Here is a 27,470-nt window from a genome sequence, read left to right as displayed (position 1 = left end):
TTTGAGGCCAGTTAGTATCTCTTTGGGCCCTAATGTTGTGAGGATTTAAAGCATTTTTCGGCCTCCTTGCAGTCGGTACAAATGCTTGCCCGGCTATGTATGTGTGTTTTTTTAAAGTTATATGTTCAACCGATGCTGACAAACACGATTCTATGAAAAAATATTTATTCTGCACTCTTTACATTACTTTAAGATGCTTATACCTATGGGTTTGCTTGTGTGCTCTTATAAGTCATACTTCACAAACACTGTCTTCCCATTCGCCCTTTGAAAAGTCATGTTTGTGTTTCATTAGCTTGGTTGCTGCTTTGACTTCATAACATTAACTGGGTCCTGTTTTTTGTTTGTTTTTTGCAGCTACTTACATGCGAAGAACATCATCCACAGAGACATGAAATCAAACAGTATCCTTTTTTCTCTAATGCCGTTTTTCTCCCAATTTGGTAGAATAATCTATTTAAACCCCTGCAGTGTGAAAATGAGTAGGCAGTAAATATGTTTAATGTTATGTGCCCTTCAGGTAATGCTATTCATTTTTAATTATTTTCTTTTATGACGTAATGCATTTCCTTAATCTAATATAATGGCCTGCGTTTATTGACTGGTGCAATTCCTTGAAATCAAATTTATAATGTTATTAATTGATCCTTTTTTTTAAATTTAGTCAGATTGCTTGAAAGAGGTGGATAGCATGGAATAGAGTTTAGTCTTTAGAGGTGTAATGTGATTTCACAGCAAGAAGTTCGCAGTGGAGAACTATGCCGGTGACTTCCCCATGGCAACCCATTTCTCAGCCTGGTGAACTCCTACATCCAGCAGGACAAATCCTTATGTTAATGTGTCCGCCTCCAAGCTTACCTTTGGTCTCTATTTGATGCCCTCCTCCCTGTATTTTCTTGCATTTTCCAGTAAGCTTGTCAGACTCTAGCAGAGGTACCAAGAATAGCCGCGTTGTTATGATGATTACCCATGACCCTGAACTGTAGCTAGGATTAGCACGGTGGGCCACCGCTCAGGACTGGCCCACTTCCCTTTCTTCCATTTGTGGTTTACCGGCATTTGGGATCAGGGCCTTTAACAACGTTATGAATATCAGCAGCGTGCTATAATGCCATACTAGACGTTTTGGTGGTGGGACTATAAACTTGGTGACAGTGAAGGTCAGAAGGCTTAGACAGAACCAGCCGGACATTTTGAGGTTCTATGATGAATGGTTTTATGTTACCTTCTTAAGGTGGCAGCCGACCCCTAGAAGCAGAGACAATAAGAATGAGCACACAAATATGAACTGTTCGTTATTAACAAAAAACTTTCACACTTAATAGTTTTGTCCTGGAAAAACCACGGACAGTGGTTTGTGCCCGACGTGAAATAAATAAATATTAGCATTTCTTTAAATGGGCCTGTACTGTCCGGTACTGAGTACCGTCACTTCCTGAGAGACATCGAATACTTTTAATTGAAGAGTACCAGCTCTTCTCAGAAACAAGAAGGTATTCTGTTACAGAGTACCTGCACTTCTATTTTTCCATTTAAAGCACTGTATATATATATATATATATATATATATACACACATATATGTGTGTGTGTGTATATATATATATATATATATATATATATACATACATGTGTATATAAATATATATATACATATATATATTTTCTAATAAGAAGTACCTTCTATATTTGGTTGTATCAAGCAGTGACAGCTTGCTACTGTTGCCTTAGTCTTTTTTTTTCATGTCCGTTCATGCGCGCGCCAGGAGTTTAATGAGTCTGCCCTTCCCTATTTTGCTCGTCCCATAACATGAGCAAATATGTTTGCTTCGTTTGCTCAGCTGAGCCATAAAAACTGCGCAGCCCCTTTTGAAAGACGGTTCTATGAGGGGAAATTGAGTGCCTGCAAAGCTGAAGATGGTTCTAGAAAAGAACAGTGAAGCATTTAGCACTACATGATGCATATTACCTTATTTGTGTGGTGAACACGTAGTCGGTCACCTGTGCACGACTCTCGTGACCATTTTAGGGACGTGTCATATTTTTGTTCCCGCAGATAGTCATAAGGTGTTTTTTCAGCATCAGAGTCTGATGGCAATTCTTCACTTTTTAATCTCCTGCGATGAACGTTGATTGAGTTGGCACAGCAACAAACTGAGACTTGGTTGTCGGGAATGTGGAGAGAAGCGCTCAGAAGGTCTGCCAGCGATAATTGTTCTATAAACAAACGGGCCTGGTCGGTTTTTGTTTTTGCTCTTTTCTATTAAAGGAGGAGCGACTGGTTGCACGCATTAGAATTTGGCATGGCTGCATTGGGGCAAACAGGATCATGTGAGCATTCAGCGCTGCTTTGCAACACAGTTCAGGCCTCTTTTCCCTGGCCAAAAGTCAGCCTACCAAAACGACTTCCCAATTTAAAATCACAAATCCTGAAAATAATCTAATCAATCTAGACCATGAACTTTAAGGACAATAGGGAGGAACTATTGGATGATTTGTTCAATAAAAATTATGGAGGTGGGACTTCGGTCCCTACCCCAAGTGTAATAAACAAAGATGGTTTAAAAAATAAATGTATCTGATTAGAGAAACTGAAAAAACAAGAACTCACGAAATGGTGGGATGGCGCAACCCTGAAAAAATATTTAGAAAATAGACGCATCCCAGAGGCCTTCGCATATTAATCTTCCCTAACTGTGAGGATTTAGAACCTGAGTTATTGGGAGAATGGGAGGATGGCCTACATACTGCCTCCTACAAAATGATGTATATATTAATCCGAAATGCTGAACAAAGAGTTAAAAAAAATTAGGGAAGAAATTTAGATTCTTGAAAAAGAGATAAGTGAGGTGAATCTACCTGATCCAACACAAAAAAACTTTGCAATCCTTAAGAAAGAATTGGCAGCATATCAACTATATCTAAAAGGTAAAAAACAACTGAAAATAGAGAAAGATAGAAAGTATTATGAACGCAGGCGCATCTTTACGTTCGCTCGCAAGTATGATGATGTCACTACAAAAAGCACTGTAACTGCTACTGTAGAAAAAAAGTCGGTCAGTATCTCCTCAAGTAGTACCTCAATTTCTTCCGTTTCCTCCATTGAACGTAATCCTAGGGAGGGGACTAGTGCAGCCAGCCCCAATCTTAACCAAACCTCTGATTTTTTATGGGAGGTTCAGAGATTCCGCCTGGGAAACAGAAAGAAAAATATAGGAGTAGAACCAGACGGGGTGGCCAAAAACACAAGATCCGTAACCAAGGCAAAACTAGGGAACAACGAAAGAGTATGAATAATGAGATTGTGCACCACTGTGTGGACAGTATGGGGAAAGAAGTAGAGACCAATACTGTTAATGTTGTTAATTTATCGTCAAAACAATTTGGTGTTGATGAATTGATGATTTTGAGCAAAGGTTTAAAATACTGTGTAACAGGTAACCAGTCTCTGGATAATGTGCACGTGGATCTGTTCTGCTTTGTCCGAAAATTGAAATTAAAACAATTTTTCTCTGAACGTCCCACTGTCCGTCCTCCTGTTGTAAATATGCCTCGTGTGTCAGAGTATGAAATTTCTGAAATTGCAACTTCACATGTTATTGCAACATTGGATGATGAAAACCTGTTTAATCTAGTAGAACATGCTAGGATTCTGGACATTGAGGAGGATACGAGTATAGATAGTGGACTAAGAAACACATCTAAATTTATGACACCAATTCATGCTAAATCAGCCATAGACACCTTCTGTATGAGGGTTACACAGGACCTTTATAATCTTGAGGACAGACATGGTGCGAACTCTAAGTGTGTCCACCATCATAACATCATGAAAAACGAAAAAGCCTTTCTTCAGTCATTACGAGATGACCGAGACCTTGTCATCCGTGAGGCTGACAAAGGCGGTAATATTGTCATTATGAACTATGTAGATTATTTATCTGAAATTGAGAGACAACTCAATAATACAGAATGCTACATGAGATTACAATCCAATCCAACAAAAACGATTGAGAGAAACATTAACGGAAGACTTACAGAATGGCACGATTCCTGCCTCATAACTGATCTAGAATATAAATATCTTCTAGCAAATAATTCAAGACATCCATGCATTTACATGATGCCAAAAATTCATAAGAGGGGGGGCTTTTCCCCCTGGGCGCCCCATAATATTGGGAAATGGTGGCTCAACTGAACATCTGATACCTTTTTGCAGCCGACAGTACGTAACCTCCCATCATATCTCAAAGATAGCAGAGAGCTTCTCTGCAAATTAGAGGGCCTGACATGGGAAGACAACATCTTCACATTCGTTACAATGGACGCGGAGAGCCTCTACATCTGTATAGGGTTGGAGGACGGACTAGGGGATCTGAAATACTTTCTGTATAAGCACAATGCATGCCATCTGGAACATACCCAGATGCTACTTGCAATGGCAGAAATGATTCTTACCCAAAATGCTTTTCTGCATGGGGAGGATTGGTATGTACAGAGACAGGGGACAGCCATGGGTTCCAGGTTTGCTCCATCTTATGCAAACCTGTTCATGGGTCTGTATGAGATGGAGCATGCCTGGGACCCAGGCGCAAAGGATTGGATGGATAGTATCTTCTATTACACCAGATACATAGACGATATCTTTCTGATTTGGAAGGGTAGCTCTGAAGTTTCAAAAGTTTAAAAAAAAAAAAGAATTGAATAAAGGATCTAATTTAATACATCGACTCCTCTTTGGAACAAGCTTTGTTTTTTGTTTACCATATCATTGTTATATTTTATGTATAAAAGTGTGCTGGGCTATCTTGTATACTTGATTTTGTAGAAGCCGGTCTTGACCTGCTTCTCAATTTTGGGGGTGTAGGGAATTGTGCCTCCAGCCCGTTTTGCACCTTTTTTCATGCCACTATAGAAGCAATTTTGGAACTTGTGCAGGCATTTATTCTCCGATTCCTCTTTCTTTTTGTCCATTTTAAAACCCTTCTCAGTTGTTTACTCTGTCAACGTTTAATTGTACCTCCTCTTTGATCAAGGGTCCCAAAGACAGCAGGATTTGCCACACAAAGGTCCAACTGATGCCGTGAAGACAGTCGACTTTATCAGCGTTACAGTGTGCAGATTCTGTTACCTTTTCCAGAACCCTAAATTTTTTATTTTGTGTATTTTTTATGCTTTTTTTTCACAGTTTCTTATTTAGAAGGTAGCTTCTTAATCCTTCTGTACAAGCAAGTTACCATAGGCACATGCTGAACAGCGCCTAAGTAAACGGCATCTGCAAGTGGTTTCCTGTGTCACTGCAAGATAGCCACTTGGCGACTGAGAAAGGGTGAAAACATTATACTCTGCTACTAAATTTTGGGGCTTACCCGCTTTTCCAGAAAAAAGTCCTATAAGTGGGTCTCATAAATGCGTACTTGACTTCCTCCTCAATATGAACGGAATAGTTTGCAGATCAGTCTGCAGTTCATACAGACACTTTAGCATAGTATTTTAGTTCAAACCTTGAAGGCCGCAGGAATGCTTTCAAATCCCCGGGCTGTTCTGTTTTTCAGAACCATATAGCTTTGAGAACCTCTCTAGTGTTTAATTGTTGTTTCATGGCCCATCAGTGTGCATCAGATGTAGCATGTATTTTCAGCATCCATAAAAACTTTGATTACGTCCTGGGTTGAGGTTCAAGGGTGGAATGTAGTCTGGTGGACAGAGTTTGAGTTTCCTCAGCTGTCTCGAATGGCACTGTTGTCCGTTCTTTCTAAACCTCGACTCCCTAATATTTTAATACTGTCTTCTTCCCTGTCTTCCCTGTCCAATTGACTTTGCTGTTTCTTTGTGCTTTGTATGGTTGCTGGCTGCCACACCTTTGGAGGATTAGATTGTTAGTGAGGATAGATGGAACACCTTAGCTAAGATAAAGACTTTCCAGTTTCATAATCTTTTTCAAGAGCTTTAATGGCAGAAGTCATTAACTTGCTATAAGAGCATTGGAATGTTGGGAGCTCCATTGAAGACAATGGAGTGCTCCCTGCTTCTACGGGCCGGTAAAGGCCCTCAGATCAACATTCCAATGTCTTACAAAGGCCTCTCGGAGCGCAAGGGGATTTAAATCCACTAGAGCTTCGAGAGGCCTTTGTTTTATTTGTTAGAACATTCTGCCCTCTAGTGGCAGAATGTTCTAATAGCCTTGTAGCCCTTCGTAGCAGGGCTATACCGGCTAATAAAGTCCTGCCACCTTGTTAAAGTCCCTCGCCTTCGACTCGGGCCTTTAAAGCAGTAGCAGGCCTTTGATAGCTGGTATAGCCCACTACGGCGGGCTATATGGCTATAGTATTCACCAGTATTGAGACAACTACTCTTTGCAAGGAGGAAATCCTTTGAGTGATGTCACAATAAATCTGTAAACCAAGAAGACATAATCAAACAAAGGAACATTCTAGAAAGCCTATTGTTGGTGATTGTTAGTGATGCAGGACTTGCAAAAGAGAATTTTGTTGTTTTCTCCTTAGTGCATGGTCCTTTTAAATGCATTTAAATGATTGGCAGGAGATATATTCTGAACAGTTGATTTGGAAGACAAAGATAATCTCCATCATTCTAGTTTTGTATTCATGCAACAGTACTTTACCACTGTTCATTCTCCACCTAGCGCTTGCCATTTTTAAATATACCAGAAAGAGTGGGGCTTAAGACTTTGTGACAAGGAGGATAGTGTTCTTGTGCACTAGGCTTCAACAATATGAAGAAAATGTTTTGTTTGCATGCAGCTGCTACTGAAAGACAGAAGGGAATAGAGCCGGCCTGACATAGTGACCAAAATCTAAAACAAAACCACAACTCCCACCCAAAAAACATCAAATGGAAGCTAAACAAAAAAGCTGGTCCATTTGCCTTTTCAAAGCCTGTCTTTGTTAGATCTCGAAATTGATAATGTATTCAGTAAAACAAGATGTGCAATGGTCTCCTACATCTTATGTGGATGTCAGCTTTAAAATATTTTAAGAAGAAACATTCTCTGGATTCCTTTTTTAAACTCTTGTAATGCTTTCTGCACAGCGCAATGCAAGAATGTGGCTCATAATTTTAAGGAACACATTTAAGGCAGACATGCTCTCTAGACGGTAATGATCTGAAAAATTAGAAGGTGCTGTACTATTGGGAGTTTTGTGTTTTAGAGTAACACTAGAATAGTTCCTAGCAATCCATTGAAATATTTAGTAAATGCCTGGCTTGTGTAGATCAACTTTTCGATTCATAAGGCTTGCCTAATATTGGTAATAAGTACTTAATAAAATTCCACTTGTGATCAAAACTGCTTCAGAGAGATCTTTTGAAAACGTATACGCACAGGCTAGGTTAAACCGTAGTTAACATTGAATAAATGTAATACTAAAAAAGTATTTAATTTATAAATTAATGTTGAAGATAAGTAATTAGAAAATTAAGGCATTAATTACAGGTAATCAGTAAAAGTAATTGATATTAAATTAAAGGTTTTTAATTTAATGTTAAGGTAAATTTTCAAGATAATTAAAAAAATGTATTGCATATATACGCGTTTAAACATAATGATTATACAATATGTAATGTTCTTATTAATTTAAACCCTAAAATATATACATATATATGTACAGGCAGCTTGTGCATTATATATGTGTATGTGTGCATGTATATATAGGAGGGGGGTTTCGTCGTCGCCACCCCGGTAAAAGAGAATACAAATATTAAAAAGAGAAAAGGGTGGTGGAGGGTTACTCCCCAAAACATCAAACACGCATACATAAACATAAAATAAGTGTACAATTAGAATTATATTTTAAGAAAAAAAGTATTACAACTTGATTAATACAATATTTAAAAAACAATTTAGTTAAAAATGAGTTTAAAACAATTTTAAAACAAGCATATATCAATAAATATATTAATTAAAAATAACTTCTTGCCTCCAAAAATGTAAAGTAAAAGCACTTCTGATGTAAAATCACTGGCGATGTAAAGACTTCCAATGTAATAGTAAGTAAAGTAACGGCTGAGATTCATTTAATTATATTGCCTAGTGTTCATAGGAACTTTTTCATATTTTTTCGTGAAATGCAACAGTTTGTTGGCTAACTTGGAGATAGTGAGAACATGGATCTTTGGTCCTTACACCACCCAGCTAAAGATGCCATGGCAATGTACAATAGATCTGAATATTGTCTGACAGTCACTGCTGGTTCTAGATGTGCATTCAAATAAAGTACGTTTCTAAAAAAAAAACCTTTTCAAAGAAGATTATTTATTTATTAAAGTTGCTTTTTATGTACCACAGAGAAAACTATCAGGACAAAACCGTTGTACATGTTATGGTTGATCATTTCTAAGGAAGGCTTCCTGAAAGAGTCAGCCAGGACGTTGTAAAAGGGACATAGTTTCATGACATTGACACTTAACAGGCTGTGATCAAACTAAAGCAGATACCAGCTTTATGTTAAAACATGCAAACCTTAAAACTTAGAGTACAGTAAAATGCCAGAATTGCTATGTTATTTTAAGGCAGCCAGGACATCACCTCGCTCTCAGTGAAGAATTTGGGTTATTCCTTAATGCGTCTAGTCCTACGAGTCAGATTTAAAATTGTACCCCATTTAAACTAAATCAGTTTGTATCCATCCCATCATCACACTGGTAATTTGCTGCATACTGATTATTTTACAGTCGCTCCCACTAGGGTGCCACAACCCAGAGCTAATATTTAAAAGTGACCTGCGGGTGAATCAAATGTCATCCTTTAGCACTCAAGAACCCTTACTCCTCAGCGCTTTCAATTTAAGGGCCACACTCTCTGTAGATTCCCCTATCCAGTCCCTCAGATATGCTACCTCTGTTTCATCTTGCATTATTGTACCATCCCTGTACCCGTCATCTGGGGACACGGTAACAACATGCTTTTTCAAGTGAAATACTTATGGGTTTGCCATATCATCTTTTTGCCGTGCACGGGCCCAATGTCATGGAGTCTACAGTTTTAGGATGTGAAAGGCTTGCCTGCTGTTATTTCGTATCTCACCTGCTCCTGGCATGAACATATTTATTTCAAGGCTCTATGTCTTATGCATAAAGACCACTTTCAGCATGGTCGATTTTTTCCAAGCTCATTTCCTCATTATACAGAAATATATTTTGCTGTGCCAGTTCAGGCTTCCAAGCTTTTGAATGACCTCCTAGAGAAACTTTTAGATATTGGGGACTATTGATGAGAAAAGAAGTGCATAAATACCTGTGATCTAAGCTTCTGCCAGTATTGTACCCTGTCTTTCAAATTGAAAAATGAGGACATTTACACCACAGCACTGTATGCTTTGCAAGGTACTATACCTAAGCTAACACAGTAAAGTTAGGAGAGTCTGCTGGCTGGCATACACAAGCAGACCCAGTTGCTTGGCGTTTTAGAAACCTTTCAACATCTTTGACTAGGTTTGAATCTCTGTATCTTAGTATATAGGGAATTTGACTAGTCTAAGGCACAGAGCCTCAGGGCACAAATGGGTATAAAGGCAGTACTTCTGATTGGCCGTGGCATCTGTTTTAGAATCAGGAGACCATTACCTTTTTTCACTGTAATGTTTGTTTAATCGTTAACCACTTACTTATTTCTGCCATTGAAAGAGTACCCTGCTCATTTTGTTTCTAGTAGAGTGCTGCTTTCCAACATTTTGAATCTTTAGGACCAAATGTACTTATTTGTAGAGGCCCCAGTGCAGATGGTGCACTGCCTAGATCCATTTGGGTGTCTCTGCTGGTGCTATTGCCCACTACAATACCATAACTCTTCTACTTCCACCAGATCAATTAATTACACTGCAGTACAAACTAATTAAATCTCAGTCATCATAATAGTAATGTAATGTGAAATGTTATAAACGGATCACAGATGACCAATACAAAAATGTTTTACTTGTTGTATACAGTTCGTACGTACATTGGCAAAAATATATAGGAATGACCTGTCACCAAGAACCATTCCAAAGGTCTAATAAATCAATTCTAGATTAAAGCCAAGGCCCCTGTTGCATAGCAGAGGTTCTACTAAAGAAGAAACTGACACAAATATAGTTCAACAACAATGGACAGTTAAAAACGTCAAATCAATGCATGTATCCGTGGAATAACACTGGCATGAAATTCACCTTCAACAGGACCACCAGATGAGTGTTGATCAACCTATAATTGTAGAGTCTAATCAGTCATATTGGCGAACAAAAGCAATTCAGTTACAAAAATTTATTTTTAGGGGATAATGGAGGCATACAAACACCTTTACACTCCAAAACACCCAGAGTCGCTGATTCTAGAAATGATTAACTGTACCGTAGATGTCTCCTAATAGTGATGTAAGCAACGCATTAGGGTCTAGGCAAACTGTAGGCAGTAGGTATATCCATACAGCAGTCAGTAGACCTTTGTCGGATAATCTGTGGCTAATGTGGCAAACTCTTGACAACTTGATCAACTGAGACTGCCAAACGAAAACCCTAAGGTTATCGTCCTTTTGGATAAGTAATAAAGATATATTTTTTGAATTGTTGAAATATTTTGACTCATCAGTAGTGAGTTTATAATTTGTGTGGGCCTAAAGAAGCAATATATAAATGTAATACGTCGCAAAATATGTGTTGGCCGATGTTGGATACTTTTGCCTTAAAATGTAAATCTACAATTAATAAACTAACTCTTTTTTTCAGACAACATTCTATGAAAATTGAATTTCTTCTCCGACTACTCTTGAACATATTCAATTTATGGCCTCAAACGTCTTGGCTTATTTAAAATTTTCATTTATATAGCGCTTACTACGCCTGACAGCCTGACAAGGTGTACATAGTGTTGATGGTGTGGCACTATACTGAGGTCTCAAGCGATCTACAAGAGCTTTTTCTTCCCCCAAACATTTGCTTCAGACTATTTAAGGTACTTTTCCCCTAATCTGCCAGGAAAGCTCATTTGTATTTGATTTAGTGATGTACATGGAAAGTTTATTTGTAACAACGATACTGCATCATGAACATGTTTACAGTTCGAATTTAGGTTAACTAAACTGTATTTGTATAAAGAAATGTTTGGTTTATTTTGTTGTTTTCCAGGTGCATCTGTGAGACGTGTTTTCAGGGAGAATGTTGTCAGATAATGCTGTCAGTAATTCTAGTCACCAGGGTAATCTGTCATAGAAAGACTGAGCAACTATGGAACCCACTTTGGTTTGGTTATGAATACGCTCTGCTTTAATTAGGTTGAAAATCAGGCATGCACATGACCCATTTGGATCTTGGAGTGAAGTAAAACTACCAGACAATTACTTTGTAGCTTTGTAAGTTCAAACCGAATGTGAGTTTAGCATAAACATTTTCTACAGAGCAGCAACATTTTTGCTGAGCAAGGGAAATCGCTCTATACCCCCTGGTTTACTTTAGAGTCTATTTGGCATTTTTACATGTAATTGTCAAATTTGTGTCTTAGATGCACTTATATTTGTTTTACGTGCTTGAGGCAGATGATGCGGTAGAAGTTAGTGCCTGCCTCCTTTGCTAGAGTTGATAAACAATGCATAACACTTCTTTGTGGATGTGGAGAAGTGTGGCTCACTGGTTAGAGGAGGCAGTCCCTGATGCAGAGGTCAGACCCGGGACCAGGGTTCAATTCCCGACGCGGCAGGGTCTAGAGCTCAAAATGTCCACGGACTCGATAATTCTCGCCTCGGTGCCTACTCGAATCATGGGTTCACACTCTGCAACTCTGGGCAATAGCCTGCTTAATCTCCACTACGGCCCACCGCGATGGGATGCCTGGTCTTCACCTTGGGGATGCCCAGTAGGGGTTATCTCGCAGGGAAAGCCAGGACGGGTTCCCAAAGCAAGCGCTAAGAGACCTGTCGGTGAATTGGCGCTATATAAATTGAAATTAACATAACATAACATAATTGAAGATATTTCTATTCTTTTTAGTTTCTCTTGGTCATGCCAAACCATTGAACAGCTTCTGTGGTTTTCCAACCTTCAAGACGATCTTTTTTTGTATCATTGCCTCTCTGACGATGACTGAAAAGATTCTGCCATTATGTTTTCTACATTAATTTCAGTTTGAACAGTGTAACTCTTTACACTAACCACTCTAATTTACGTTTTTTTCGACTTCAAACCAAAAACAAGTTACCGTTCTGCTGCTGGCTGGGTGCTCAGTCTGAATATTATATCCACCGTTTTTTAACTATGTTCAAAAACATAATCATCTAAACTCCAACCTTTTCAGTACATTTAAAGTAGGCCTGTGCGAAATTTTCCTTATGCCTGCATAATATACTTAATTTCTGGAATTTCATGTTATGCGATTTTCCTGAAATTACTCCATTACATCACTTTGTGTATATATGGGCCAATCGTAACAATTTACTGACAGGCATGCATTTTGCTGTAAAAATGTACCACAAACGCACAGGAACAACAGAACTCGAGCGTCTGTTGTTCATGGTGCCTTTGTTTAACTGCATCCTTGTGCCAAAAATGGACACATTTCGCTGTGAATTGTAGTGCAAAATGACAGATTTACATTTCACATAGGTACGTGTAATTCTACAGAAATTTTGCATAAATACGTAAAAACAAATGATCTGAACTTCAGACACACCCTAATTCAAAGACCATTTGCGGTCCATTTGGGAGGAGATATAGTCTGGTGGGTAGAGCTGCAACCTTCGACACCTGGGGATCCAGATTCAAATCCTGGCATCTGTGCTTTTTTTTTATAAAGCATGTTTTTATTGGCATTTGAATAATTCGTCCTGTAGCTACAAATAAAGAGCAGGAATTCCCACTTCATATATCACAATGTTTCATGACACCGCATTGGCACCGTAGGAGCAGCCGAGCCACATATATACATAGAACCCATTATAGTACCTTAGTACAACATAAACAGTGGAGCACTGGTGGCGGCTGATTCCTTTACTTTGGCCATTCTAGAAGTACAAACATATAAATGCATTCCATTTTGCACCATTACAAAGTGATTATTCTGGAGTCATGGCTATAGGTACCTATATGTCAAACATAGTAATACAGACAATGCCAAAGAGAAAAACAACCCCATGCCTATAGTTATATTAAAACGAAAAACTGGTGCCTCAAAGAAAATTCGAAGTTACCCGGCTGGCCCTAGGAGGGGGAAGTATGACGGAGATCACGACAGGAGGCCCATCATAATCACTTTAATGTTCCATCGGGGGAAGAAGAAGAGGGGGCGGGGGAGTGCACAACAGGGGGTAAATATCTCATCCAAGTAGCTCAACAAGATCACCCATCACTTCACTTCCTGGCATCTGTGCTTGACTCAACATTGTGTTGTTCTGTGCAAATCACTGAATCTCCCTATGCCAAAAAAAGTGAAATGTAGCATAGATGTTAAATGTATTTGTGTAATCCCCACTTGAGGTACACAATCTTGTAGATCGTCTTCAAAACCCACCACCCAACTAATGTACAGCGCTCCATTGCTTCTTGACTAGGTTTGTGCTATATTTATACCAATAAAGTGCAATTTAAATTTAAAAGGATGCTGGTGGAATTTGCGCTTCAGCTTCAAATTTTGCTCCAGTTACCACCAAACAAGTCTTTTAAATTGTTCCTAACACCAGTCCCAGTAGAAGCCTCCTAACTTTGCATCCAGTTGAAGGGTTGTGGAATGAGGCTCCTTCTACTACTAACATCGGAAACTGGGTGCAGGAGATGCTTTGGGCAAGGGATGTATTTACCCCCTATTGCTTGGAAAAAAAGTGATAATGTTGATGCACCTTTTAAGCAACTCTGCCTCTACTTCACTACTTTTTGAATCCTTGTTGGAGGTATTCTATATTGTAGTTTATAACATGAAGCCAGTCAAGATGCATATTGCATGTAAATTGATGTCCGGAATATGAATATCAATGAACAGGGTAACCATAAGAAAACACTTACTTCTATCTTTAGCAGTTTCCGCTTGTATTTCTGTATATCTTTGATGATTGGAGCCAAATGTAGTAAATGTTGGAGCGGCTGATCTCCATGAGGAGTAAAAAAGAGAAAAGACTACCATACCTCAAAACAAGATTACTGTGCCTCAAAATAAGCCCTTTTAAATGTCATGCAAGATAGCTTCTCACCAGGAGAGGGATTCAACATGGTAGTACACGATCCGCGTTACTCCACTCTAAAGTTAGAGGAACGTGTATTTGCTTCTTTGAAATGTTATTTTTGTTTCATAAAAAATGCTCTCCATGCTGGTTAAAAAAATAGTTTGAATGCTTTCCTCGAACATTCCTTAACAGACATTTAGATATATTCCTTCATGAAGGGCTCACTGTAAAAATAGGAGATTTTGGTTTAGCGACGGTAAAATCTAGATGGAGTGGATCACAGCAAGTAGAGCAGCCTACTGGATCAATTCTGTGGATGGTAAGAGTGCATGCTTAAAAACTATTTGAAATGCATGGAGTTATATTATCTTTGCTGAAACAAAGCTCCTTTCTTTAATAAAAATGTTTGTCGTGTTTACTTGTCCTTCAAAGTTTTGAAAGCTACTTAAATGGCAATTCTGGCACAACATCAGCAGTAAAACATCTTATTCAAATGTGCAGTAGTCGGGGATTCTATTTTCATGTGTTATAGAACCTACATAGTTTTCCCTCTTTTTAACAAAGTATTTTATTTGTTTGTTTATTAAATGTGGGTATGTTAACATATTGTGTATGTTAACATCACTGTTCCATCCGTGTAACTGCTTATTAAGAAGCACTTAGTTGCGACCAAGGCACCCAAGACGCATTTTGTATCCGCTTTGGTGGGGCATTCTACAAGTCATGCTGTTGAAGTTCAGCTCACACTTTCTAATCTTTGTCTGTATCACATTTTGACATAGCACTAATTTGATGCATTGCATTTAAGTGTTTAAAGCCGCGCCCCCCTCAACTTTTTTCACAATTATTCTTTAAAATTGCCACTGTTTAAATATGTTTATATACATATTTAAACATTGCAGTTACGTTCTGTTGCCATTTTAAAAATGCACTCAAATACATGATTGCCAAACATACTATTCTGTTCAGGCAGGCCCTACTAACTTTTGAAGTATCCACAGTGTGATTATTAGAAATGGGGTGGTGGTCTTGAAGAATATTTGTCGTCCCTTCTCTTTTGACACCTTCTCCCAGCCAGGATATAAATGAGAAAAAATGCTAATGAAGGCCCATCACAGAGGTGCATTTTTTTCTGCTGAAAACGAAGCACTGTTATCAGCATAATGCTTCTTTTGGCCAGGGCATGGTAACCTCCCTGGGATCACTTGAGGCCCCCATGGGGGGCCTGCCCCCAGTTTGAAGACACCTGGTTTAAAGTCATCACACTTGTTGGTCAGCAGAATATTAAGAAGTAGAAGAGGCTATATTTCAGCCCCTGCTGTCACAGGTTTCTGTGTCTACTGAACAGACTTTAACTTTTCGTCTACTACTTCATTTATTTCTCCCTGTTGCACCCTTACTTGCCAAATTGCCTTCTTCTGGTTTGGGGTTAATTAGCTGCTGGTAGACTGCCAGATTTAGGAGTCCATTTGTGTGTAGAAGGTGAGAATAATGGGGCTATTGGGTCTGTGATATTGGTTAGTGATACTATTCTCAATATTTCCTTGTCCCAAAGGAGGTCAGCTGTCTTTGTCTGAATCTGGACCTTTAACATCTTTCTCTGTAAAGAGAAGTTCAAGGTTCTGTCCTTTGCACAGGTTCTGTTAGTGCTCGGTCTCGGAGACTAGATGGTGTCACTCGACAAACATGTATGTCCATATACTGATTCTTAAGTCTCCCAGGAAGTACCTGTGATTTATAATGGGCTTGATTCACTACCAACTTGCAGTCCCTCCTTTTGGTTAGACATCAGCACTGCTAGTCGTCACAAAGGTAAGGGCGGTTATAGTGAACCGCGTCAGCATACAGGGTTGGCAACATCACAGGGATATAACTGTTGGTGCCAGGGAAGAGCTGTGGAGAAAATGTTTCCAGACCACTCTGGATTCCTGGGGGAGTATTTAAGAAATGAGGAACCTGCAGACAGAGAATACACCAGAAGGATAATGTTACTAGCCCTGGAAGCATCTGTTCGTGGCATATGGTACTGTTGATTCATATGCTCTGCATACTCTACAATCCAGAGTTGGGTTCAGAGTTGTGCAATTTGTTTTTCTTCGAAGAAGCCATTCGAGTCACAAGACTGAGTGACTCCTCCTCTCAGTGATATTGCGCATGAGCATCGACTCCATTGTTAGATTGTATAGCGCAGTTCCATATGGTCGGAGACAGTTGTAATAGTTGTGAAGGCCTTGCCCTCCCTCCTTGTGGATAATACATGACTGTCATATTGTCCATCTAGACTAGGACAACCTTGTGAGATAGGTGAGAAAGGAAAGCCTTAAGTGCTGGGAAGATCGCCCCAAGCTCTAAGTAGATGATGAGAAGAGATTGATGTTTGGCATCCACAGACCTTGTACTGTGAGGTCTTGTAGATGGGGCCCCAACCCGTCTCCGATGCATCTGTGATAAGAGTGAGGTGAGGAACAGCATCCAGAAAAGACAGCCCCTTTTGTTGTTTGTTTTCCACCATTGCAGGCAACTGTGAATGCAGCGGTCTATCAACACTAGAACTTCGAGGTGACCATGTGATTAAGACCACTGGAAAGCTAGACATTGCTGTGGTGGACGCATTTGTAAACTCGTGTGGGGAACTATGATAATGCAAGAGGATGTTGGATGGTGTGGTAATGAGCTCAAGACAATAGCCTAGTTGGATAATGGCTAGTACCCATTGGCCTGTGGTGGTGGACTCTTAGACTGGCTGAAAAAAGTGTAGCCCAGAAGCATGGGCAAATATTGGGTGTCCCTGTGTGTGGAAGAGAGGGTGTCAAACAAAAAGCCCTGTTCTAAGGACTATTTGTGCAGCTCAACGCTGTGGAAAGTTGCTGCCCTAGCTATACCTTGCTGAAAAGTGGCATCATTTGGAGTGGAGGGATGAGCAGATATAGATCTGGATCATTGTGGGTAATGGGATCAGTGTCATATGCATCCCATATGTCAGGATCCCCTAGTGGACCTTGTAACCCTCCATCGTCTGTATCTGGTGACCCTGGAGGTGAGTATCAAGTGGGTCAGGTGGTGGAGATGTAGGAGGGGATGAAGGTGGTGGTTATGGTGGTGGGGGGGAAGGAGGAGGAGGTGGTGGTGGTGGAGGAGGCTGGTAAGTAGGACTGCTGGCCTGATCTTTCCTCTTACTTTTTTGAGGAATAGGGCTATCTAGTGCTTCTTGGAAAGACATCTTTCTCTTTGGTGGTGGAGAAGCAAGTTTCTTCTTGTATTTTAATTTTCCTTTGGCAGATGTCCATTTTTTCGAGAATTAGCTTGAGTGGAGACATGGAAGTCGATGAGTGTTTTTGTGCATTTCTTCTCTCTCTTGATTAAATACTTGTTCCTGCGTACAACAACTCTCCATTTCCTGTTTCCACGTCCTATTGAGGTTACTACACGGATGTCCATTTTTTCGAGAATTGGCTTGAGTGGAGACATGGAAGTCGATGAGTGTTTATAGAGGCTTTCAGCTCCTTAATTTTCGTTACCTAGGCTTACAGTGTGGAAATGTGTTTTTGCTCGGCATCGTGGTCGGTTGCCAGGTCGACCCCCGAAGATCGCTCTCTGTCTGAAGAAGTTGATGCTGAAGGCTTGGTCTTGGTATCGATTCACATACCGAACTTGAGGGCGGGCGTCCATAACAGTTTTTTGTGTTCGACCATGGTCAGAAGTTAGTGGTGGTCCGGCAACCTCTGTGCAAATGTTTTGAGACCTGCTTGGGCATTGGTGGAGGGACTGGGGCAAAAGTACCCATGCGGTGGCCGAATGGAAGGCTGTGCATCTCCATATCCTCCTCCACGTTGGAGCGGGAGGTTTCATCAGAGGAGAAAATCCCCTCTTCGTCTTTTGTAGCTGGCTCATCCTGGGCAAGCTCCTTGCTGAAAATGTCTGAAGTGTCATCTCCACTTCTGCAAGACATTTCGAACCGACAAGCCCTTCAATCCTGCAGAGCTTTTTTGGGCCAAAATGGGTTATTCATGTCACATTTGGCTTCATGATTGGCGAAAGGCACAAGTTGCACACGAGGTGTTGATTGATATCCGGTTATTTCCCGTGGTGATGTGGGCAAAATCTTAAGGGAGTTCGTTCCATTAGAAAGGCATCTTCAATGGAAGCGAGTGTATGCCGGAGTAGTCCCAAGAACGAAGGAACCCCGAAGAGCTGTAGTTCGAAGGCCGAACTGATGAAATTCGAGAGCAGGGTAGAAGTGAAAAAGTGCGATCGAAAAACAATACTGTCAAAGACAGTAAACAACCGAAGAATCGTACTGAACAGAGTCGAAACATGGAGCAGAGGCACACACGCCCGAACCCGACGGCTGAGAGAATACAATCTAACAAAGGAGTCAATGCCCATGCGCAATGTCACAGAGAGCAGAAGTCACTCGTTCTTGTAACTTCCAAGAACAAGCATTTGCAATGCAATAGGTCTCGCATTTGCAAAAGTTTGAGCCATTGGCATTGTAAATGACAAACCCTTCATCCATGTGTTGGTTTGGAAAACATAAATAAATGTCATTGTCATTTACAATGCCAATAGCCTAAACTCTGGCATTGTAAATGACGATGCCTTTTATCCATGTGTTTTAAAAATAAATATAAATAAATATAAATAAAACGCATTGGCATTTACAATACCAATAGCTCAAACTTGTGTAAATACTCTTGTAAATACCAAAAATACTCGATGATCCGCAGTTGATGCTGTTTTCAAACTTAAAAACATATGTTGTATTAGAAACACCTTAAACAAATGTAATGCAAAAATGTCCCTTTTGAAAATATGTCGTCCATACATAAATAGTATTTTATAGGATAAGGAATTCATGCACACATATATGCACGGTCTGTGAAGCACTAGATATAAAGGGGCTTCCAGTGCAGAGAAAAACACACAGTCCTGTTTCCCCAGTCCGCAACCTCTAACAACCACCAACAACAGACATAGTAGAATTATTTTGTGATGTCTTCTGCGGCTTTGCACTGCTTAGTGAAATATCTCACTGGATTAGGTAGGTCACTAAATCTACAACAAGTGCTCCTTTAAATGTCCTGTAATTTATATGCGTGGATACAGCTGAAGTATACTGGCCCGTCCTACACAACCACTGCCCCTCAAGCTGTGGCAAGTAGAATTTGTGCATTTTTGTGTAGCACCAACTTTAAATGGGCACGCATAAAAGATTATGAGTGACACTATCTTACGAGCAAAATCAAGCAATATAGACAAGGGAAACATATATAAATAATAGAAATTACACCTATTTGAGCAACAAGAAACTCTAAGATATTAAAACTGCTGTAAGTAAGCACCAGAAATGCAAGGGCACAAACCTTGGCTGCTGCCTGGAGGCTGTGCGTCGCTGCAGCTAGGCCCCACTAGATCTCACTGATGTTGTGTCAAGAATCCAAAACTTGGTGTCAATGGCGGCTGCAATTGGGAGGCCACCGGTGAAGCTCAGCACGGGGGGCAGGCTGGCATGTCCTGAAAGTGCTGTGTTGCGTGGCTCCACTTGTTTGTGCAGCTAACTGCTAGTTAGCTTTACAATCAGGTTATGCTGTCCTCTGCAGTCCGCCTGGCCCAATTATGTGAGCCTTCCGTGTGGTGCCCGAACGCCACAAATGTTAGATGTTGCTGTGCATTCACGATAGGTCGGCCGCAGGACAGCAGTAAAGAAAAACATATTTAGAACCTGGGGAAGAAAAGAGCATGCTGCATGGCGGCAGTGACAGAGCACAGAGGCGGTGCATGGAAAAGTGGGGACGTAGAGAAGCTGCGCCCACTCAGGGAGTCCGGCACAGGGTGGGCATGGTTAAAGCACCAGCATTTCCGGAGACCGGGAGCAAGTAACAACGGCACTCATTGAAAACAAACCAATGCTGTGGAGGCCAACACAGCCGCGCGTGACGCCATCAACATGCACAGCGTGGTATCTTTCTGGCCTGCAGGCTATTGCCTGACTTCCTCCACCATAACTCTTTCCGCGAACGGAGCCAGAGTGCAACACACTAAAAACAAGCATTGGAAAAGTCAGAAAGTAAAGCAGGCGCCTGCTGAAATATATTTGCCACATAGGGCGTTTAATCAGCTCCATGCTCCAAAATTAGGGTGTAGAAAGGTTTACGCACCCGATAGGGAGTGAAGAAGAATTGCCCATGTAGCTCTAAGGAACTCCTTAAAATCACCTATTGTTAGGCGAAAATGTGTCGGCTGGTGTAATTCCTTAAGAAGTAATTGGATGAATTCTACATGTTTTTTGTATTATTTTTTCACTGTATAATATTACCACATTGTGTGATTAATTTGATTTGCATTTGATCAAAAATGACTTTTGGTGGATGTTAGATGTATTGATGCTCAGCCAAGAAATTCAAATGTATATTCTATATGTCGAAAAAAGAATTAAATGGTATACACTAAACATATGAACCTTATGGTCATTGTTTCTTTTCCCACACAAACTAAAAAGCGATGAAATACACAAACCAGGTACTTCTTTGTTTCATAAAGCAGTATTTTCATTCGTCCATACCTGGTTTGCTAAGGACGAAACCCCCTTTATGCTATAGAAATATTAAGCATGGCGCCTGTATTGTTGCTAAAGCTGAACGTTTTTCACGCGCCCCGGGCGGGACGGCAACGAGAAGCAAGCTGCAACACTGACTAATAACAAGCATTGGCGGCCGCGAATGAAAATAAAAAAAAAACGCGAGTGTGGTCAAGTCAAGTCAAGTTATTTATATAGCGCACTACATACCCAGAGGGTCTCAAGGCGCTTGAGGAAGGGTGGAGAATTACTTGTCGAATATCCAGGTTTTAAGCTGTTTTCTGAAGGCTAGGTGGTTTTGAGCAAGGCGGAGGTGAATGGGAAGGGAGTTCCAGGTTTTAGCCGCTAAGTAGGAGAAGGATCTTCCCCCCATGGTGGTTTTGTTGATGCGTGGAACAGCAGCGAGGGCTTGGTTGGAAGAACGTAGCTGGCGGGAGGGGGTGTAGAAGGATAGTCGCGTGTTGAGGCATTCGGGTCCAAGTTCGTAGAGGGCTTTGTGTGCGTGGGTGAGGAGGCGGAACGTTATCCTCTTATTGATGGGGAGCCAGTGGAGGTCTTTCAGGTGACCGGAAATGTGGTCTTTGCGCAGGATGTCTAGTATGAGTCTGGCTGAAGCGTTTTGGATGCGTTGGAGTTTTTTCTGAAGTTTTGCGGTGGTACCGGCGTACAGGGTGTTTCCGTAGTCCCTTCGGCTTGTGATCAGTGCGTGTGTGACCGTTTTTCTAGTTTCGGTGGGGATCCAGCTAAATGTTTTTTTGAGCATGCCAAGGATGTTGAAGCATGATGATGAAACAGCGTTGACTTGTCTGGTCATTGAGAGTGAGGAGTCCAGGATGACGCCCAGGTTCCGTGCGTGGTCCGTCGGGAAGGGTGCTTTGCCTAGGGCCGCTGGCCACCAAGAGTCGTCCCAGGCGGAAGGGGAAGTACCTAAGATGAGGACTTATGTCTTGTCCGAGTTCAGTTTTAGACGGCTGTGCTTCATCCATTCGGCTACTTCTTGCATCCCTTCGTGTAGGTTGGTTTTGGCGGTGTTTGGGTCTTTGGTGAGAGAGAGGATCAGTTGAGTGTCATCAGTGTAGGAGATGATGTTGGAGTTGTGTTGACGTGCGATGGTTGCGAGGGGGCTCATGTATACGTTGAAGAGGGTAGGGCTGAGAGAAGATCCTTGTGGCACGCCGCAGATGACTTCGGTGGCCTCTGACTTAAACGGTGGGAGGCGGACTCTCTGAGTTCTTCCGGCAAGAAACGAGATGATCCAGCCCAGTGCTTTTCCTTGAATTCCGATGTTGTTGAGGCGTTGTATAAGGGTGCTATGACAGACTGTGTCGAAGGCTGCGGAGAGGTCAAGGAGGATGAGGGCGACTGTGTCTCCGTTGTCCAGTAGTGTTTGAATGTTGTCTGTTGCTGCGATGAGGGCGGTTTCGGTGCTGTGTTTGGCTCGGAAGCCGGACTGTGAGGAGTCGAGGGATTTGTTGGTTTCGAGGAAGGCGGCGAGCTGGTTGTTGACGGCTTTCTCAATGACTTTGGCCGGGAATGGTAGGAGCGAGATGGGGCGGTAGTTTTTGAGTTCGATGGGGTCTGCTATGGGTTTTTTCAGAAGGGCGCTGAGTTCGGCGTGTTTCCAGCTTTCCGGGAAGGTGGCGGAGTTGAGGGAGCAGTTGATGACTTCTCGGAGGTGGGGTGCGATGATGGAGTCTGCTTTGTTGAAGATGTGGTGGGGACATGGGTCTGTGGGGGATCCTGAGTGGACGGAGTTCATCAGGCGAATGGTGTCCTCAGTGGTGATTGGGTTCCAGTCATAAAGGATGTTCAAGGGGGGTTTAGGTTCGGAGGTAGGTTGGGTGGGTTGGTCTCCGGGTTGGTTGTCGAAGCTGTTATGGATGTCGGCGATTTTTTCGTGGAAGAATGAAGCTAGAGAGTCGCAAAGGATTTGAGAGGGAGTGATGTCGTTGGAGTTGGCAGTGGGGTTGGTAAACTCTTTGACGATGTTGAATAGTTCCTTGCTGTTGTGGGCGTTGTTGTCTAGTCGGTCTTTGAATGCGGATTTCTTGGCTGTCCGGATCAGTTGGTGGTGTTTACGGGTGGCGTTTTTGAAGGCGTCTCTGGTGCTAGTGTTTGGGTCTTTTTTCCAGGCTTTCTCAAGGGAACGACAGAGTTTCTTGGATTTCTTAAGGTCATCGTTGAACCAGGGGGCGTTTTTGCTGCCTAGCTTGATTTGATGTTTTTTCAAGGGTGCTAGGGTGTCGGCGCTGTGGGTTAGCCATTGTGTGAGGTTGATGGCTGCTTGGTTGGGGTTCGACGAATAGGCAGGGGGGTTTTGAAGAAGCGATGTGGAGATCTGGTCGATGGTGATTTTGTTCCAGTTTCTTCGCAGAGTTGGTTGAGGGTGGTTGTGGATCGTGGTCTTTTTGTAGTTGAAGTGGACGCAACTGTGGTCCGTCCAATGGAGAGCTGTGGTGTGATTGAAGGAGATGTGCTTGCTGGAGGTGAAGATAGGGTCGAGTGTGTGTCCTGTGTAGTGGGTGGGGGTGTTTACAAGTTGTTTGAGTCCGAGGTTGGCGAGATTGTCCAGAAGGGTGGTGGTGTTGCTGTCGTTGCTCTTTTCCAGGTGAAAATTGAGGTCTCCCAGTAGAATGTAGTCCTCGGAGGGGAGGGCGTGTGGGGTGATGAAGTCAGTGATGTCTTCACTGAATTGTGTACGGGGTCCTGGTGGCCTGTAGAGGAGGGTGCCTCTGAGTGTGGTCTTGGGGTCGGTGTGGGTCTGGAAGTGAAGATGTTCGGCGATAGCGAGGTTGTCGTCTGAGCTGGTTGAGACGCGGATGGAGTTCTTATGGACGATGGCGATGCCTCCTCCTGTTTGGTTGGTGCGGTCTTTTCGGATGATCTTGTAGCCGTCCGGGATGGCTATGGTGATGTCTGGAGCATCCATGTTTCTGTTAGGAAGGCGACGTCTGGAGAAATGGTGTCTAGTAGATTCCAAAGGTCTATGGCGTGTCTGTGGACCGAGCGGGTGTTGAGCAGGATGCATTTTAGGTGGTTAGTGTCGGATCTCTGTTTGGTGTTTGTGGATTTGGTGTGGGTCTTGGTGCAGTCGAACTTGCAGGAGAGGCAAGTGAAGGGTCCATGGGTGTGTCCCGGTGCAGCTTGGTGGCCGTTTGGTGGGCGGCCGGGGTTGAGGGCAGTGAGGGTTGCGGCGTCGTATGTAATGCGGGAGGGCTGGGAATTGCGGGGGCCAGGGGGTCTGGCGCTGGGTGCGGTCCAGGCGCGGACGGGCGTAGAAGGGCTTACCTTTGGCGCACCTTCGGCGCGGCCGCAGCGCGAGGACGCTGCGCGTAGGTCCATCTGTCTTAAATGGAGAGTGGAGGGGGCGGAGCGTGGGAGGGTCAGCTGGGAGGCGGGAGCGAGGTGTAGTGACGGTGTGGGAGGAGGGCACAACAAACAAAATGGCAGCAACAACAACAAACTCTGCAGGGCAGGACGAGATGAGGTACAAGCAGTAAAAACAGTGGAGCGCTTATGGGGAGAATGATGTACCAGTAGCTAGCGGTTCAAGCGCAATGTAAAGGTCACAAGCGCTAAGAGATATGGCAGTCCTTTATATAATGTGCACTTAATCACCAAAACAATATAGAGCCCAGCAGTGTGCAATGCGCAGGTAAATGAATAAATGTACAATGCACTCAGCAAACAGTGAAAGACAAAGCGTTACAAATGCCCAGCAGTTACAAATGCCCAGCAGCGCGATAAAATAAATACCAGTGAGCAGTGCGCAAATGAAAGCGGAAATGAAAAATGCACTAAGCAAATCGTAATACACAGAGCGAACATTGAAAAACAAAGCGTTACAAATGCCCATCAGTGCGCGATTATTCAATCTCAGGCAATCGTTAGATAATAGAACTTGGCAAAGTTAAAACGCTGTGGAACAATACCAAGTCGGGAGGAAGTGGTGGGAGCGACCGTTTCTGCCGAGGACAGGACGGTCACAGCTCTCCACGAGGGTTCGGACGTCGTGTAGCTTTAGTGGGTGGGAGGGGCAGCTGGGAGGCGGGAGCCAGGTGTAGTGACGGTGTGGGAGGAGGGCACAACAAACAAAATGGCAGTGGTATCCGGGCTGGAAGGAGTGGGAACGTGCCGCAGCCAATAGAGCCTGTACTGAGACCTAGGGCGTTTGGTATTGGCTACTAGTTGTTGAGTGGGCGGGGCTGTGTGTTCCACGCAGCTCTGTGTGTAGCTGGGCGCCGCTGCCGGCTGAAGGTGCGCTGTCTCCGTTTGGAGCTTCTGTCCCCCGGCGAGATCCACATGCCTTCCCTGTGAGCCGAGGTAATGTGGCGCGGAAGCCCCGGGCTCCTAGTGCTGTGTTCCGGCCTGCGGGGCGGCATCCGACGGGGGACTCCCTGGCCAGGACAGCGGCTGTGAGGGGGGATCCCCGCCGATGGAGGCTGGGGCGGCTAGAGCGCCGGGCGGCCCGGCGAGCAGCACTGGCAAACAGCAAGGAGAGGAGGCAGCCTGGTGCCCACCTACCTCTCTGCAGGAGCCGCCTCCGCCGCTTCCAGAGGAGCCGCCGCAGTACCGGCTGGAAGACCTGGACACGATGGCCACAGTGGTGCAAGCCTGGTAAGAGGGGGGGGGGGCGGGTGAGTTTGCCTGTATGTGTGTGTCTGTGTGCCTGCGTGTGTGTGTGTGCGTGCGGGCGTGCCTGCGCGTGTGTGTGTGTGTGTGCATGTGCGCGCACGTGTGTGTGTCTGCGTGCGTGCCTGTTCACCAACGCGAAAGCGTGCACGTTCACGCACCCAAATCCAGCCAAATCGGCAACAGAGGCGCGTAACACCCTCCTGTCCCTAATTCCCCCGAGACGGCTGACTAAAGTTGTCGAACTGGAGCATCCTATCGGATGCAACTCCAGCTCGACCTAAAAACAACTTACACAACTCCTTACCCAGCTCTAGATGGCAGGAGTATGCAGAGCATGTGTATCTACAGCCACACATGCCAATGAACATAATGTTAAACAAGGTAAGTAACATTTTCTTTTGCACCAGAAGACAGTGTGAAGATGGTAAATGTTTAGAAGTGGATTGACATTGAGGGATGCCTAACATCAATCTTGCAGCGTTGGGGGCGTGGCTTGGGCGCCGATGGCGATGGTCGCCTGAGAGCTCGGCTCCGGGACTAAGCCCGGAATTATCCTGAAAATCGGAGGCTGCGGGGCACCCTAGACCCCGCATTCTGCTGAGCGTGCCGACGGAAACCTGCCGGGGCCCCTGGTGAAGCTCGGACGAGGGTTGTTCCGGAGTAAAACCGAAGTTTGCGGAGTTTCGGAGTGCGACCCAACATGGCGCCCGGACCCCTTTGTCCCCCTATTCGGAACTACTGAGTTGAAGAGGTGCCGCGGGAGGCGACTGGCGCCCTGCTTTGCCATCCCCGGCTGTTCTGGACGTTGGACGTTACTGGATTGGACCTCTTACAACGGATTTGCAATCGGTTGGACGGCCGGGCGGGTGCCCACGCAGTGGAGGGCACCGGGAGCGGACGCCCTGTGATCCAAGCGGTGGCCCGCCTCGCGACTCCGCGACTAGCTACGTCTTCCTGGCCAGTCCACCTACATGGGAGGCGCGACACTCTGGCGCCACAGATCACCCGAGGGAGTAGGTGGCCCTCACCCCGGGGTTATAGTGGGTGAACGGGTCTGCCCGACTCGACGACGGCTGTCTCCGCCCCCTCATCGGTGCCCTCGGACGCCGTGGCGATGGCGTGAGCCGAAGCGGCGGAGTCTCCACAGGCTCTGGAGAAGGAGGTCGCCCGGACCCGAATTGAGGACAAGCACCCGGGAAGGTCGTGGTCGACACCCGCACACGGAGACGCCTACTACGGGACCCTCACGGAGTGCCCCTGGAAGCATGGGGAAACCCAGAGGAGCCAAGGGATCCACCCAGACCGCCTCGGACTCTGAAGCCCAGGACAAAGAGGAGCATGGGGACCCAAAAAGTTCTGGTGGCGCGCCGATGCAGCAACAGTTCGACCGTGTCCTGGAGGCGATAGAGACTACGAGATCAGCCCTCCAACAGGACATTGCTCAGGTGGCGACGAGCCTGGGCCTCCTCAGGGCGGACCATGGCAAACTTTCAGACCGGGTCAAGGAGGTGGAGGGCACGGTGAAAACCTTGGAGCCGGTGCAGCGCACCTTGGCTGCGACGATGAAGGACGCCCTATCCCGAATTGAGACCCTGGAACGGAGGGCGGAGGATGCGGAAGGCCGCAACAGGAGGAACAACATCCGAGTGGTGGGCCTGCCGGAGAAGATCGAGGATGGCGACATGGTGCAATACTTGGAGACCTGGCTCCGAGACACGGTGGTCCCGGAGGGACTGTCCTCCTTCTACACTCTGGAACGGGCCCACAGAGTCCCAGCACGGCCCCTACAGCAGGGACGCACCCCGAGGCCGGTGGTGGCGCGGTTGCTGCATTTCCGAGACAGGGACTTAATCCTCAATGCCGCCAGGCACAATGGCCCGTTCAAAGTAGCGAACAGTCAGGTGAACATTTTCCCAGATTACACCTACGAGACGCAGCGCAAGCGGTTCTCCTTCCTGGCGGTTAAGCGCGAGCTCAGGAGAGAGGGCATTCAGTATTCACTCCTATATCCTGCGAGGCTCCGCATCATTGTCGATGACAAAACCCAGTTCTTCGACACCCCGGAGGATGTCTGTGTCTGGCTCGACCTATACAGGACAGGGAAAGATGGCTTTGGCTC

The 27,470-nt window shown here is 44.0% G+C and overlaps 1 protein-coding gene across 4 annotated transcripts in view; it reads left to right on the top strand.

Moving 5' to 3' along the window:
• RAF1 (Raf-1 proto-oncogene, serine/threonine kinase) overlaps positions 1-27,470 on the top strand; it is a 415,567-nt gene that overhangs the window by 351,524 nt on the left and 36,573 nt on the right. For all 4 annotated transcript variants that reach the window (XM_086938972.1, XM_086938971.1, XM_086938970.1 and 1 more), the window contains 2 exons: positions 358-404; positions 14,340-14,458. In XM_086938972.1, the coding sequence (XP_086795098.1) occupies positions 358-404; positions 14,340-14,458 (166 nt within the window). The remainder of the gene's footprint in view (positions 1-357; positions 405-14,339; positions 14,459-27,470) is intronic.

Source organism: Lissotriton vulgaris, chromosome 9, assembly GCF_964263255.1.
Source record: "Lissotriton vulgaris chromosome 9, aLisVul1.2, whole genome shotgun sequence".
Lineage (NCBI taxonomy): Eukaryota > Metazoa > Chordata > Amphibia > Caudata > Salamandridae > Lissotriton > Lissotriton vulgaris.
The sequence above is the reverse complement of the archived record's forward strand: the minus strand, read 5'-3'. Positions and strand labels throughout refer to the sequence as shown.